This window comes from Aquila chrysaetos, chromosome 10, assembly GCF_900496995.4.
Source record: "Aquila chrysaetos chrysaetos chromosome 10, bAquChr1.4, whole genome shotgun sequence".
Classification (NCBI taxonomy): Eukaryota; Metazoa; Chordata; class Aves; order Accipitriformes; family Accipitridae; genus Aquila; species Aquila chrysaetos.
This window is the reverse complement of record NC_044013.1, coordinates 12156337-12172851: the sequence shown is the minus strand read 5'-3', so window position 1 is coordinate 12172851 and position 16515 is coordinate 12156337. Positions and strand designations below refer to the sequence as shown.

The 16515-nt window shown below is 42.9% G+C and overlaps 1 protein-coding gene across 3 annotated transcripts in view; it reads left to right on the top strand.

Annotated features, from left to right (window-relative positions):
• The window catches only part of PSMD1 (proteasome 26S subunit, non-ATPase 1), a 75475-nt gene extending 59229 nt beyond the window's left edge, over positions 1-16246 (top strand). Inside the window, exons 19-25 of one of the 3 annotated variants that reach the window (XM_030028148.2) lie at positions 1623-1725; positions 6961-7130; positions 8877-8969; positions 10577-10669; positions 13004-13150; positions 15042-15196; positions 16038-16246. In XM_030028148.2, the coding sequence (XP_029884008.1) occupies positions 1623-1725; positions 6961-7130; positions 8877-8969; positions 10577-10669; positions 13004-13150; positions 15042-15188 (753 nt within the window). In that variant the 3' untranslated portion in view covers positions 15189-15196; positions 16038-16246. Of the gene's footprint in view, positions 1-1622; positions 1726-6960; positions 7131-8876; positions 8970-10576; positions 10726-11397; positions 13151-15041; positions 15197-16037 lie in introns of those variants that run through there. The other 2 variants (XR_005933360.1, XM_041126702.1) reach the window with 2 other exon arrangements.
• Positions 16247-16515: the final 269 nt, after the last annotated feature.

Below are 16515 nucleotides of genomic sequence, written 5' to 3'. Positions count from 1 at the left end.
TCTCACGTGACTGACTCAGTTGTATGAATGGTTGGTTTTTTTCACGGGTGCGAAAACTCTTTCTGTAAGCGTTTTGAGATTCCCCAGTGCACCCCAAGACAGGCCACATGTGCTAGGGGTGATGCCTGAAGGCTGCTCCTCTGGTGCTCAGGGCTGCCCACCCTTAGCACAGCTCTGGAGCTTGTGGTGTCCTGCATGTACGGGGTTCTGGCTGTTCACTGGGTGCTGTTATCAGCCAGAAGGGCTTCCTGAGTGTCATAGCCAGTGTTTAACCCTCCTTCACTGGTACAATTAGGTGCTGGGAGCATCAGAGGCTGTGCAAGAGTACATCCCTAGTGGTGGTGTTGAAGCTTGGCCTCTTTGCCTACAGCAGACACTAGGTGTGTTTCACAGCTGAAAGGTAGGACCTTTTTTCAGATGCTTGTCACTGAGCAAATATCACCAGTCTCATGGAGAGGCACATACTCTTTGGATGTGAAAAGTGGCTAGGGGGTTGTGTGGTATTAGGGTTTTATACTTGGAAACTTTTAACTGCGTTTGCAATACTAGAACTGCTCTCTGTCTCCAGTGGCTGTGTTTGGCCCTACTGCCTTGAGCTAGAAGTTTGCCCTCTCACCTGTGGCTGCAGATGTAGGAAGAGGAGTTGGGATACCAGCAACAAAGTGGACCAGTAGTGGGGAGAAGCTTGTTTAAGACATTTTGGAAGGAGCCTTTTTGAAAAGACCTCCTTTGTTTTTGAGCATGTCAAAAAGATTCTTCCAGACATGCTGTGGATGGGATGCAGCTTCCCAAGTTTTGACTGGGTTGCAGATTGGGATTTCCTGGTCTGCTTTTTCAGCTATAAAAATTACTTGACCTCTATTGTTGCTCCACTGTATATATTAACAGACATAAGTTACTAATTTGTGGTAAAGCCTTAGATATTGCTGGATGTGATACTGTTTGGTCTCTTCAACATTTAACCAGTGAAAGTTGAAGCTGTTCGAAGCAATGACGATAACATAAGCAAAGGTTTAGCAATTTTCCTTACTAATGTGCACTTAAGAGATTGTGGTGAACATACCGTGGCATAAACTGTTACTTTATTAAATATTTTTGTTAATGATTTTCACTTAAAAGGTAGGAATGCAGTAGCAAAATTTTCTGATGACACACTGTAGGGGCATTATCAACACAGCAGAAATATTGTACAGGAAAAATGGAATATGTTTGAGGTTTTCAGCAGTAGGAATTGGAGGAAATTTAATGAAGTGTACTGTCACACACCTAAGAACATATAGTAGTTCTTGCTACAAACCCATCAGTTGGTCTTCTATTCCAGTGACATTCCAGAGATTCTCAGGCTATTCCTGTAAGGCCTGTAAAATGTGGTTTGGAAATGCATGTCCGTCCTGACTATTTTAAAATCTCTATATGGGTATCTTCAAGTGGGGAAAGCCTCTGTAATTAATTATTAGTGGGATGACTTGTAGCACCAGTGACTAAAGCTGTTGAAAGACAAATGTTGTCCTACAATGCAGAAATCCAGGATGCTTCCATTAAAGACACATTATTTGGCTCATGCAGTCAGTTTTATAATATCTCTCTCTCTCTCTCTCTTTTTTTCTTTTTTTTTAATCCAGGTCAGCCAGTTCAGACAGCTCTATTCCAAAGTGATCAATGATAAGCATGATGATGTTATGGCAAAGTTTGGAGCAATCCTGGCACAAGGCATTCTGGATGCAGGTAACTCCGCAAACATTTAAAGCAGTCAAAATTTCTTAAACTTGTTTGGCTACAATAGCTGTAATAGCAAATTTCATTTGGGAGATGAGGTGCTGGCTTTATGCCTGTTGTGTAATAGTAGCAAGAAATCTCAAATTTCAAGTCATTTTAGTTAATCGAAAGAAATAAACCCTGTTTTGTAGTCTCAGCTTCTGTCAGCGTGCTTCTGTTAGGAGAGACTCAACGCAGTCATTGGGGCAGAATTCGTGTCCAGAAGTCTGGACAAATATGATCTTTTTGCTCTAAGTCTGTTTTGTCACCCTGAATGTTGATTTATAGCACAATAGGTTGCTGCTTTATTTTTCTAAGCACCTGCTCCAGAAATTTGGAAACCCTGTGGTATCCAGTCTTCATATTTTGCTTTTTCTGTTAAAACCTGTAATAACCACTTTAAATATATATATATGTATTAAATATGTTTTTGATAACTAGGTTTTGTCTCTTTCCTGATTATTGAGAGGTGTTGCACAAAGAGGGAAGCACAGTTAACTGCATCAGGGTTACTTCGGAAGACTCAGTTTCACAGACTACTATCTTTTTCCATCGTAGAAAACATCACCTCATGAGTGTTAATGACTAAATGTTGAGCCGGGGTAGGATTCTCTAAATGCATTAGCATTTCACAAGGACCGAATTGCAGGGCCTATTAAGGAAGGTTTCTGTAAACAAAGAGGACAGACAATGTTTTGTTTTGAATTTTTCCTTCTGCTGGAGTTAAGACTTGTGCAGCGCTGTGTGTGTCAACAGCACCCCCTTTCCAAGTTTCCAAGCTCAGTTCTCCCATCTGGTCTCTCATGCTGTGGCCTTTTCTTGCCATGTACCTCCTTATTCCCTGTGGTAGGTAGAAACAAGCTGGTTTTCCCTGTACTCTGAGATCAAGGTTAGTCCTGAAGTCACATAAGCAAAGGAGTCTCCTGTATTTGTCTCTGCGGCATGGCTTAAGCACAGCAACATGCACTATGGTTATACACAGTGTCTGTATGAAATTACTACATCTCCAAGCCATGTGGTGGGGGGAGAAGAACTTAGGGCTGCCTGCACCTATCTGCGTGGAAGCATGATTAAAAAGCTCTCTTCCTGGTGGGCATGTAGCAGCCAGGCTGCTCTGTGCTCTGTGACTAGGGCTACTCAGAGAAGAAAGCAACGGGAACCACCTTCTTTATCTTTCTTGCCTTCCAGGTACCCCTCCTGGATCTCAGACTGAGCAATATTCTTGGCACAAGACTGTTGAATAATTTTGGTCATTCCCATACTCATACTGTGTTGCTGGGAAGCCAGAGCGCAGGTGGCTCAGATTTTTTCTCTCGGCAGTACAGACCTGCTTCGAATTTAAGATTAAATCATAAAAACGCAGCTAAACCATTATTTGCTTCCTGTGTCACTCATGTATTTTATAATGACTTGGGAACCAGAAGCATCCAATTTTAATAAACTACATGTGAATTTGTGCCAACTTTAACCTCTTTATTTCTTGCTGAGTGACTGGGGGAAGGCTGTGAACTACCCTTTCTTGACCTATTGTAACTTTCATTAGAGCCTCTTAATAAATTCTTTTTATCTTTCCCATACAACTACAAGTGCTTACCTGAAACAATGAGCTATAGAATTTAATTATCACTACCAGGAAGAAAAGGTTCTTTGTGTCATCTTGCCACAGTTGGGGCCGTTGAGTTTGGGTTTTTTCGTTGGTGTTTTTTTTTTGTGGGGGAAGGAGAAAAGTATAATTCTCTTCCAATGACTTTGATTAGAAGTGCAAGGTTTCCAGTGCATGACTGCAAAATGATGCACTGGAGGTGGGTTTTTTGCTCTGACAATGAGGCAGTCATTAGACTGGTGGTTTCATGGAAGGAGTAGGGTACCTTGGGAGCACTGAAGTGGTAATGAAGAATTTGGTCTTTGTCTAATTCTTAGGCCCTAGCAGCTACATTTTTACTTCTTTAATAAAATAAGAAAAATGTAGACACTTAAATTTAACTTAGGGATTTTTTTCCCCCAGGAAACCCTCTGAACTTTTATAATGCTACCCTTCATGTACAAACATGCTCTCTTGTTCCAGGCTGGTGACTCCCTTTCTGTTCTTTGCAAAATCAATGTGCTTTATTTTCCTGGAGTAGGTATTTGTAAATGTGAGGTACGAAAGGGATATACTGATGTAATTACGGTGTCGGCATTTTACCTGCTTGAAAACTTATTTTGCCCTCTGGACCTTAAGTATCTTCTCTGGTTCTTAATGCCACATTTCTCAATCAGTGAGAAAAAAGGAGGAGTGGCAGTCACTACACAAATATCTATGTAGTTTATCTGGAAAATCCTTTTCTTGATATTTGGGAAAGGTTTGGCTGGGGTTAGCAGGGCAATGGGTTGGGGACAGAGTGTAGCATTGGGCAGTGCAGAGTGAAGCCACGGACGCTGTTGACAGCCTGATGGTGAATGTACTGGATTCTCCACAGTTTGGAGACATTTGTAAAGAGCGATGAAATAGAAAGCGTTATCCAAATTACAGAGGAAGGAGTTGCCTATCTCCCCATTGCTGTCTCTCCAAATATGCATCTTGCATGCTGTGTTATATTTTGGATATTAAAGACTTTAGTACAAAAAATAAACGGATGCATAAGGTCTGCTCTCCCACATGTTGAATTCGGTGCTACTGTTTCCCACCTTTCTCCTCCCTGTCCCTGTTCATGAGCTGTTCACACAAAATTGGGTCTAACTCTCTGGTAGTTAGGAAAAAAGTAATTATCCTGTGCTAATGTTTTTGTCCATAGATTACAGCTACCTTGTGTTTCATTGCCCAGGTGAATCAGGTCGCTGGCACATGCTGAAATAAACTCTGCTGGGGTTTTGATGCTTGTCGTGAGATTTTGACTTTTCTGTGCTGCTGCTAACAGTTAGAGGTCGTCTTCGTTCACTACATAGATGAAGCAGATTACAAGTCTTTGCTAACAGAGAAAGAAACAGTATGATATTGTTTGAAAATGGGATGCTGCCTAGGCCAAGGTTGGAATCTAATTTCCAAGGTCCACAAAGCATCTTTATCTAATGACTATTGTGCTGGTATGTTGTCCTGGGCTACACTGTCAGAGTATTACCAAGTGCCACCATGACTATGTAGAGAGTGAGTTCCTCAAAGTATATAAATCATCGGCACCTGCTTGCTGCACTGCCCCTCTTGTTAACTGACATTAAACTTGAGCCAGCAAATCCTCATAGCCTTTAGAACAGCCACTTTAATTCCAGCAAACCTTGCCACAGTGACAGTGTGAATTCTGGGAGATGGACCTTACAGTACTACCCAAGGAGCCCTGAAAATTTTTCTTGTGTGTTTTTTGAATTACTTTTTTTCCAGGCATCATGTCACAGCTTTCATCCATCCAGCCAAAGATCTGGAATGTGTTCCCTTCCAGGCTGTCAGGGCTGCTACTTAATCATGAAGATAAATCGCAGTTGTGCAATATCATGTCTCCCCACCTTTCCTGCTCCCTGCAAAATCCTGGGAGTGACGGTGGGCTGTGTGTGGGTGTAAAACAGCAGAAAGAAGTAGCATGACAGCATCTTTTGAATATGAAATCTGTTACTCATCCAGGAAATTCCAGAGACTGGATAATATAATTCTAAAGGTTGAAATAAATTCTGAAAATTAAAGTCCAAAAGTTTGATATCTAGTTAAGCTGCTTATGCAGCAGTCACTGGCTGCTTGATCCAGAATATCTGCAGGTTACTGATTTGGCCCTTATACAGTGATGCAGTGAAGAAAAGTTCAAAATAAAGATGTGGGAGAAGACCAGAAATTTGAATGTGTGGTGTTTGACATGTTTAAGGATAGCACAAGACCTCAGGCAGTCCCTCCTTAATGCTGTGGCAAATTCGAGTACAAGGGTGAGAGATTGGTATTGGAGAAAATAATGAGAAGCAGAACAGACCTAGTAGTAGTAAAAGACAAGACCACATCATTGCCATTTTTCAAAGAGGCAGCTGGAAGGAGTCCTCTAGTCAAACAGCAGGAGATCTGTTGCTACCACAAAAGGAAAAGCAAGGAGACAATATGTATGCAGAGTATCCTACAGGAGGGCATAAAAATCCCCCATTTTACACTGCTTCTCCTGGGACTAACTGACAGATACCTAAGATGAGATTACTGCTTCATTCAGGGCTTTCATTAGTTTTGGCAGCAGAAATTAATTTTGCTTGTCTTTAAAACTCAGACAGCTCCATTGCTCCCTGGCCCTATCGAGGTGGCTGTTTGTGTGAGGCAGGGGAATGCTACTCCAGTTTGGGATTTTCAGCTACAAAGTGCCCCAAGTTTGCAACAAGTGGGTGTTTGTATTTTAACAAAGTTAACCTCCCTGCACCTGGTCTTGTCAGCAGTAATGGTCTTGCCTGGTGCCCTCTTCAACTCAATGCACTGAGTTCATCAGAAGACTGAAGATCAGATTAACACTTCCTCACTCTGTCTGCAAGCCCAATCCTTCAGTTTCATTTCTAGCTGGATGGTTCTGCACTACATCAACATATGGAGTTGTATGTATATGTTGTACTTTGCAAGTACCAAGCTAAGACTTGGTTGTCTGGCAGAGATGTAATTTTGCTGCAAAGACTACAGGAGCTTGTCTCTTCGCTGCTGAGATTGATAACCTCTAGAAACAACTTCTGAAGTTGCTGCTGTTTACATTTTTTTCTACTGAGATGGTGTAGGATGAAAACCTAGGCATATTTCTTCTGAATAACTGACAGTTCAGGGAGGCAGCCACAGAAATAAAAGTTTCTGTATGCACTGTCTTTGTATACACTCTTTTTCTTGTGAGTCTTGACTTGTGGATCATCTGTATGCTATGTTTTAAAATGGCTTATTGCAAAGGTTTGCCTTTTTCTCCCCTTCTCCCTGCCTTTTGCATTGTACTTTTGTTTAGCCTGTATCCTGGCAAAATGAGTGTGGAAGGGCTGTATTCGTTGATTGTGTTTGGGTAATATCTAGCAGATAGTTTGGTTGTTACGCTGCCCGTCTGTTTTACTGTGTAAGCTGAGATCACAGTAAAAGAGGGAGGTGTGTTCCAGAGGAGAAAGCTGACAGCATTGTGGCCTGGATTGTGCTGTGTAGTCCTCTTCACAGCAGCAGTTTTAGAGATGCATTGCTCAGATGTCTTTGTGGAGTACCCAGGAATGCATTCATTAACTTATTTCATTTATGATTCCTTACAGGGGGCCATAATGTAACTATTTCACTGCAGTCGAGGACAGGACATACTCACATGCCTTCCGTGGTGGGGGTTCTGGTATTCACCCAGTTCTGGTTCTGGTTCCCCCTGTCACACTTCTTGTCACTGGCTTTTACCCCAACCTGTGTCATTGGCCTTAACAAGGATCTTAAGGTATGTAATGAGCAGAGAGGAGAAGAGGTGCTGATAGCTGCTTGGAAGACTCAGTAGTCTGGGAGGGGTGTGCATTGATTTGTTGGTTTTCTTTGCATGTCTCCAGCCTGTTTGTGCCAGAAAAGACACTAACTGGAAGAATTCTGAAAAGCAGGCTTAAATTGCAGAGCTGGTGGTGGGAATGGGGACAAGAAAAATGTAGAGAGCAGACTTTGACCCCTTTACTTCAAAGCAGCTTACAAAGAAAGGAACTCTAGTCAGTATATGTGGACAGAAACCACCCCATTATCACTCCAGAAGGTCAGGGTTATTTTAAAAAAAAAAAAAAAAGTGTGTTTCCCCCCTGCCCTCCCAAATAAATTATGTGGTGTTCTCTGCTAGGAAAGCTAGCAGTGGGAAAACAGGATCTGTTTGGATTCCTTGGGGGATAAACATTAAACCAAGCAGTCATGGGTACTGCACTTTTCTTACGCATCTATTCTTCCAGCTGATCAGCTGTGGTATGGCCCCTGCGAGCTGTGTACCATCCTGGGTCTCCTGTGTTGAAGAACTGAGCTTGTAACTTCCACAAAAAAAGCTTCTGAATGTGGCAGTGCAGGGGTGTGCAGCCCCCTCCGGTCATTGCTGCAGGGTTATTCTGTGATGCACAGAGCATGCATAGGTCTGGGTTGCTCTCGGTCCCTCTGTGGGATTGAGCCAGCTTGCTGGATTGCAGCCCCTGGACCAAAACCTTAGGGCTCTATGTTGCTCTTCATCACCTGTCTTGGGCTGAGCATCGAGTCAATCTACACACAGCTCAAAATTCTCACTGTGTTTGAAGAGAGAGGTTTGCACGAAAATGCCTTTTTTTTTTTTTTTTTTTTCCTTCTCCTTTTTTCTCTCCTCTCTGTCCTGAATACTTCACAGAGGTTGCATTGCTGCTTGTCTCTGTGCCTCCCTGGTGGTAATAGGCTCAGTGCCTTTTTGGCTGCTTGGCTGTACTGCCATTTTGACTCCCTCTCCCCATCCCTTAGAGTTTCCAGGGAGTCCAAACAGTGGTAGGTCAGGTTATGTTGTATAACTTGGCTTGCATACTAAAGCCAGCTACAGGCTGGATGTATGTTATGGGCTGCACCACACCCACCTTGCTTCCTCAGAGTCCCTGTTCTATTGTTGCTGCGTGATCTGTCATAAAGGAAGAGAGTTGAGATACTGCAGAAATTGATTCAGTTTAAGAATTTGGATTGGCTGTCAAAACATGCTTTCTGCCCTTGCTGAAGTAGCTGAGAGTAAGAGAATATGTGACATTGGTAACCCACCCCCAAAATGTACTGTCCTTCTGCAAGAGGTGAATGTCAGTCAGTGCTTGGTTTGCCCTAGCGTGCGTTGACAGAGCAGATCTTCACTTAGATCTTAAACCAATTTTGTGTTAATACAAGCAGGCACAGCAACAACATCAAAACCACAAAAGCTTCGAAACAATGAAAACAAAGCATGGTGTGAATAGCGTGGAGTGTATGGAGAAGGCTAGGAGGGCTTGCCAGAGTCGAATTATAGAATAATTAAATAACATTGTTCTAGTTGAACTGTTGCCACTGATAACAGTTTCTCAGCTTCCGGAGGGGAAGAAGGGGAAGCTTGTATTCTTTAGAGGATCTGTGTATGTCTCTGCTGGAAGGAAAATGAAGCTAAAGTAATTATTGGGCTGTGGATTTTTTTCCCCCTGCTTTTCTCATCTCTAATAATTTTTTTAACTGTTTATCTTAGATGCCAAAAGTCCAGTACAAGTCCAACTGTAAGCCGTCCACATTTGCCTACCCCCCACCTCTTGAGGTACCAAAGGAAAAGGAGAAAGAAAAGGTATTTGGGCTAGCTTTCTGTGTTGTAAAGACTAACCCTGTTTCTCCCACCTAGTATAAACATTGACTTTGGTGGCAATAACAGGGAATCTAAAGAGCGAAAGAAAAATTGGCAGGCGCGATTGTCTCTGAAAGAGAATTCTAGCTATTTTTTCCTATTTTTGTACCTGGGACTGTTGCTGATCATGGCATACAAGTGTGGTGCTACTGAGTTGCTGGAACCTCCCTCATCTCCAGTGGTCAAGCAGAAGCATTGATTAAAAAAACTGCTTTCCATGCCCTACTGATTTCTGTGTGTGTATCATGCAGCATCTAGCACAGCAGGGTCCTTGTCCGTGACTTGGGCTCCAAAGTGCTACTGCAGTACAAACGTTGAGAATGTTAAGTGGGATGCTTCTCAAATAGTCCCATATGGAAGGACAGAAGCGTACCTCGTCTCAGGGTAGTGGGCTCATGTGCTAGAATAACAGCTGTCAGGCCCATGGACTGCAAAAAGGTAAGTGTGGAACTGAGAATATCTAGGTATTGAAAAGGAAGAGATGAGACCTGTGGGATGACAAGTGGGACAATAGTGGAAGTAATTTGTCTCCTGGTGCAGGATGGTAAAAGCTGTTGAGCAGACCACAGCAGCAGGCAGAGCAGTCCTTAGGGAGCAATTGCAGCAGTGGAGACCTCAGGCATGTCATGCTGATGAATGACATTGTGTGAAAACTGTAAAACATTTTACCAGAATTGAATGCTGGGCAGGACAGATTTCTGAGCCACCAAGTAACCCAGAAATGAACTCTAATGAAAGGCAAAGCTCAGTGCTCATAGCTGCTTTCTCACCTTTGGAATAGGGTGGGAATTGGACAAATCCTTTCTCTTTTAAACTTCCCTGGCCAAAATTAAAATGTGCCAAGAGCCCACATTTAGCCTAGAAAGCCTCACCAGCAACGTGACAAATGCAGTTGCTCCCTGTCCCTCTCAGAAAGTTACTGCCTTACAGAGACATCTGTGGATAGAGATGTGCTCACCGGAAGGGAGATGTGCTGAATTCTTGTATTCGAGTGTTGCTTCTGGGTACTTTCTGGCTCAGGAGTGCCAAAGCCTCCTGAGTGCTCCTCCACAGGGCATTTTTCATACCTACTTCTTTAGATCAATGAGAAACACAGCTGTCTGATTAGGACAGTGGAACAGCTTTAGGTCATTCTAAAGAGTATCTGTATACACGTTTCTTTACCTTGGAGACTCTGGCAACAGGTTTTCCTGTAACAAGAATTCCGTTTGTTGCTCTGTTAAAAATAAATAAAGAAACCTCTCGTATAGAGACCTAGATAGTAATGATTAATCTCTAAATTAGGAAGTTTGCTCTCCTCCTGCATATGTGGCTGGACCCAGCCTGCATTCATGGCATTTTTTTGTCCCATCTGTGCCATTTATTTGCTTTAACGGTGGTGTATTTGTGTCTCAGACAGAGCAGTGGGTAGGAAATGGAATTGATCTTATTGACACCTCCACTGAGAACTGACCTAATACTGATTTCCCTTTGTTCCCCTGCCTGGGGAGCTGAAGCACAGTGTACAGTGTTGCTGTCACGCTGAATGCCTCCTGTGTTGACATATCCAGGTTTCCACTGCTGTGCTGTCCATCACTGCAAAAGCCAAGAAGAAGGAAAAGGAGAAGGAGAAAGAGAAGAAGGAAGAGGAGAAGATGGAAGTGGTGGGTGCAAACATTGAAACTTAAATGTCTTCTTCCCACCCTTATAAATGTGGAAGGTGTGTCATGAAAGCTGGTACCCACTTAACGCTGTCCCCCCTGCCACCCGTGTTAGTTCTGACCAAAACATTAACACACGTTTCAGTGTACTGCATACATAGGTTAGCATCTTTACTGTGTGTGTGCGTTTGCGTGCTGTTAAAAGCAAGAGGTGGTATTATTTGTGAATCCATTATTTCTGAGAAATAAATCTTCCTCAATATTGTTAAGTAACTGACTTCCTTAAAGGCAGAAGCTTGTTTTGATAAAATTTATGTGCCTTTAACTATATGAACCTTTTGTGCATTATTTCATTGCCTGCTGTTTCTAGACCAAGGGAATTTTAGCCCTTATCCATGTACTTTTCTTATTAAAGTGGAAAAAGTCTTAGTAGTTTCATGTCCTTGGTACCTCTTACCTTTTAAAAAGAACTCAATGTTGTAGCAGTTGTTTGGTGGTGTCTAATTCAGTTGAGAGTGCTGAAGAGTTTAAACTTTCTGGTTGTGCTCATGCTTAACCCCCTATTCTGAAATGTTCACCTTTTTGGCAGCAATCTCTTAGGTGCTTTGCCCATCTATCAAAATGCGAAACATTTATCCACACCCAGCTCAGAACCAGCTGAGCTTTGAGCACAGGATCCATACGCTGCTCGGTGGTAATGGTGATTGCTTTGGTCCTCTGATTTCTTTCAGCTCATAGACTTGACACTGGAACTTGTCATCCTCATCTGTGAATAATGTGTCATCCTGGAGCAAGCTGAGGGATAGAGAAATGGCTGGATAATGAATTCTGTGTGGTTGCTGTAATTTGAAAAACATTTGGCAGCTAAAATTCTTGCTGTACCCTAACAAAGGACCCTTCCTTTTGTGCTCTGCTAACAGATGCAAATATGCCAAGAACAACTGTAAGCTGAAAATGAGTTATGCTGACAAGCTCAGTAGAAACCTTTCTGATTCCCCTTTAACATCTATGTGAGAAAAGCAGCATGGTCAGGGAATTTTTGGCCTCTTTAATTTTAAAAAGAAACACACAAATGGTATGTGAAGGGGTTGTGGCGTAAGATCAAAGGTGTATGTGTAAAATAACCTTCCTAGACCTACTTAGGTGTGGCCATATTGGCCCAGAAAATGAATCATCTCATGCGTGCAAGGTGGAATGTCTGGTTTTTGTCTTTTTGCTCCTTTATCAAAGTTTCCTTGTCACCAAGCACTGCCTTTTCTTAGAATTACTCTTACAGCGCTATATACTAAGCAAAATGTGCCTAACAGATGCATTTTTCTCCTAAAATTGCTACAACCTACAGTTAAGTACAGGTGTTGAGAGGAAGCAATATATTAGAAGGGATTCACTTGACGTGTCTGTGTGTGTGTACTCTCCAGATGTCTGAAAAGTTTTCTTGGTTGAATCAAGCAGAAAAACAAAGACAGTAAAAAGGGAGCTTGCTGCCACCTGCTGTGTTTGAGTGTTTTGCCATTGTCGTAATGTTTTAGAGGTATAATTGCTTTCCTGTTTTTCTCTTATGCCTGTTACATGACTAGTAGTCCATAGCTTCCAAGAGATCTGCACAGCAACGAGCGGTTGCCGTGCCAGAGAAAGTCCTGTCTGCTGTTACAGGGCGTGCCATGCATTTGGTGGTGTTCCGGATCATTTCCTATTGGTTGTTATCATCTTTTCTGCAGTCTTTTTTGGTTGCAACTCAGATGTTCCTGAGCAAGAGGGAAAAATCATCCATGTTCTTAAGTATGTAAAGGATGCTGTGTTTTTTCCTTCTGAGCTTTTGCCTCTAGCTGCTGAGTCATTGGTAAAGGAGGGCTTAACTGCAATTCCCTAGGGAGTCACTGAGGTCGAGTCATTTTGGTTGAGCTGCTGTCACTACCAGTACTGTGAAATGTCAGTGATAGCTTTAGAGCTGCGAAAATACAAGGGCAGCTTCTGGCAATTTTCATGTGCTCAGTAATGATATTAAAGAATCTTCAGTTGTGAACAAAAAGTGGTGATTGAGTTTACAGAAGAAGTATTAGAAAGGGAAGCTAGAGGTAAACTGTTCCACTACCATCTCTTGTTGAACTTACTTTCACCTGCATTTGAGAGGGAGGCATTGCCTTGATGAGGGCACTTACATCCACACTGGCATTGCCTGTGCCAGCTGATAGATACGTGTTAGCTTGTTCCTCAGCAGAAGAATCGTTTCTCACCTCACTCTGGAATTTCTGCCTGGCTGTACCTTACCCTGCTGAACTGTGAAAGGTTTAGAGATTACTGTTAAAATCATGTTGATGTTCTCCTCTCCCTCCACAGGATGAGACTGAAAAGAAGGATGAAAAAGAAAAGAAAAAAGAGCCTGAACCCAACTTCCAGCTTCTGGACAACCCAGCCAGAGTCATGCCTGCTCAGCTCAAAGTTCTCACTATGACAGAGAGCTGTCGATACCAGCCTTTCAAACCAGTAAGTGTCACCTTCCTAGTCCATGTGCTTGACAGAGCGTTCCCAGTGCTGGGCGTGTGCGTAAGGACCCAGAAGTTCTGTGGGTGCATGAGAATGCCACTCACAGCTGGTGCATCACTGTGATGTGTTACAGAGATTTGCAACTTCACTGTTGTCATATTTGCTTTTTAATGTCCCGCTCTCCGAATGTTCACATGCATTTCTAGCTGGGAGAAAGCCAGAGCTGCTGCAAACCTTTTCACCCTGCTAATGCTGCTTTTTTTTTCTTTATTCTTCTACATATGTCAAATGCTGCAACGTGGAAACCAATCAGACATACTCTGTGTATTAATGACAATGCTGAGAACGTAAAGACAGAGCCATGATCTTTACAACAGGCTGAGAAGTTGTACAGGCTCATTGTCAAAGCAGTGAAATACATTAGGACTTGTGCTGGAGTTTTATAATCCTTGTGCTGGAGTTTTATTATCCTGCAGTGGGATTTATACCTAAATGGAGGAGGTTTTTTCATTAAGTAGATTTCCTATTTGGTTACATCTGACCTTAGAAAAGTGCCTTCATCTCCTGTTGAGACAGAGAAGAGACAGCATGTGATTGTCAGATGGAGAATGAAAAAGATCTTTTAGCGTTAAGCCCAAGGGGTAACTAACTTTTCTGTGAGATGCTCGAATATATTGCAAAGCTAATAAGCTTGCTCCTGACCTCTAAATCTCCTGAGTCAAATTCTTCTGGCCTTTATTTTTGTTCAAGAAATAACACCCTTGACTTCCCCGTTTTGCAGGATTATGCATGTGAAAATGGTGTTCAGAAGTAGTAATTTTTTTTCCAGGAAAATATTCATGTTTTTAATAAATGGATTTCCTGGAATTCTATCAGCACATTGGAATTCGCTGTGCATCATTCCCTTTTGAAATGTCTCCTTTAGCAAAGCTGTGGAAGGATTTTTCAGTTTCTACCCATTAAAAAGAAAGAGGAGGTGATAGAAGTGGTACTTCGATTGGGAAGATCTGCTATGTGGTCCAGTAAGTGTCCACTCATGCAGCTGAAATGTGGACGTATGTAGCTGTTTGCTTCACTTTCAAAAAAAGCCGAGTCCTTGGTGAGGGGAGTGCAGTTTCCTGCCTTAAACCCCCATAAATAGGTTTTGAAAAGAACAGAGCAGTGCAATTTTTTGCTGGGATTAGGGTGTGTAACCAAGGAGGCTCTTGAAAAGGAGCTGTTCTGGACCTTTGCTCTGCTTTGGGGAATGCCAGAGTAAAAGGCCTCTTTGAAATGCAGTTTATAGCCTGGAATCCTGCTGTGGTCAAAGCCCTGATCCCAGCCAGGCGTGACACAGCACTGCCTCTTCGTACCTTGTGTTTCAGTCCTGGGGACGCACAGATTTGCTTCAGCCTGCCAGGATGTTTGATTGTGATCTTTGTAATTAATTCCCCTTTGTTTTTACGAGGCTTTGCTAATAGGATTCCTCAGTTGGTGGAAGCTGGTGATCAGATTAGTCTCTGTTTCAGATAGTCTCCTGGGAAGCAGCTACACAGAGAGGCTTCAGTAAGCTTTGTTGCCCTGAAAAGATGAGCCTTATAAAGCAATTATGGTTCAATTAGTTTTCATGTGGAAAGCCCCAGACTGGGACTGGGGTAAAGCTGTGAATCCAGATGCCATTTTCTATTGAACTGAGACTTAGGTAGTGGAAATAAAAAAAGTAGCTGGGATAGGCTCTGTCTGTTCCATCCCCTTATCAGGCAGGGATCCAGGTGAGTGTCAGACTCTTTGCCCTCTGAAGCTCATTCCTGCTATGGTGTCTCATATGGCCTAGGATAAACACTGTGGCCACAAACACTCCACCATGAGGCAGAGGCAAGCAGCTCTAATGCTTACTGCACTTGTCTTGCAGCTTTCCATTGGAGGCATCATCATTCTGAAGGACACCAGTGAGGATATGGAGGAGCTGGTTGAACCTGTGGCAGCTCATGGTCCGAAGATTGAGGAAGAGGAGCAGGAACCTGAACCACCAGAGCCCTTCGAGTACATTGATGATTAAGACCTGAGGTACAGTGCAGTGCGCAGAGTCACCTTTATTAATCCCAATGAAGGAAAAGCCTCTTTGGATCAACTGAAGCAGTTACCAGCGCCCAGCACTCTTGTTTTAGCTCTTTGGCAGCTTCTGCACCAGATTCAGAAATATGCTCTGTCCCCATTTGAAGAGTTTGGCAGCAATAAAAGAGAAGTCCACTCTTCCGGTCAGGCCTGACCCAGTTGTACTGGATCTGGTCTCTAATCTCACAGGCCTGGCTACTCTTGAGTAGAGCCTCACTGGGCAGAGTTAGAGCAGTGCATGGTGTCACAGGCAACAGCTGAGCTGGGAATAATCAGCTCATGAAAGATGGTCCCAGCGGAGCAAGTGGTTTATGTAACAAAGCTGTCATCTACTTGACCTCAGTGTGGCAGGATTGGTCAAAAGAGAACTGCTACTCTGCTTTCTGGGGTTGTCTTGTCTTCTCAGCAATTCTTAGCAGAATTTAAAGACAGTCCAGTCATGGGCTCTGTGGTGTTCTCTGGGCCTGACATAAGGATACTTGTAGATCTGTTCCAGGCAATGAATGGTGCGGTTCTCAAGGTACTTGGTTAAAGTGCCTGAACTGATGTACGAGTTTCTCACTGAAAGACAGAAACCCTGTTGCTTTATTTCCAAATATGGGCTGGCATGTCCCAGTGCTCCCAAGAGCAAAGATTATGCACTTGAATTGGTGGATGGGCAGGAAAACAAACTCCTTGCTAATAACTGTAAATGTTGCGTCAGTGGCAGGGTCGGGTGAGTGTGTGGGGCCAACCACAAGAAGCCTTAGTTAAATATGTTTGCTTTTCTGGTTTCTCTCTCCCCCTCCTCCAGGATCATGTCCTCTAAAGAAGACACTATGCTTGATACCAGAAAGACAGACATGAAGACCTTCCTATCGAGATCTGCTGTTCAGTGCATGCAGCCCCAATCTGTGCTGAGCTAAAGCTGATAGTCCGTGTTTTATGGCTGAAGAACAGATATATGCTATTTAGTGTACTCTTTCACAAAACCTTGTTTTCAAATAAATATATTAAAAACTCTTGACAGAAAACTTGCTGCTTTAAAAAAAAAAAAAAGGAAGCCTAACAACCTTCTTTTCTGCTCACCCCAAATGTTAAAAACTAGACCCAAGTCCTGCATCGTCCTCCAGCAAAGCTTGACTGACTCTGCTCCTCTGTAGAGTTGTCGGGATCTGTGCACGTTTCTGCTTTCTCTAGCACTTGTTTAGGCTGAGCAAGGTCACCAACTCCAGTCTGGCCCAGATGTAGCACTGATGCTACAGAGAGGGCAGGTCTCTACTTGCCAGCGG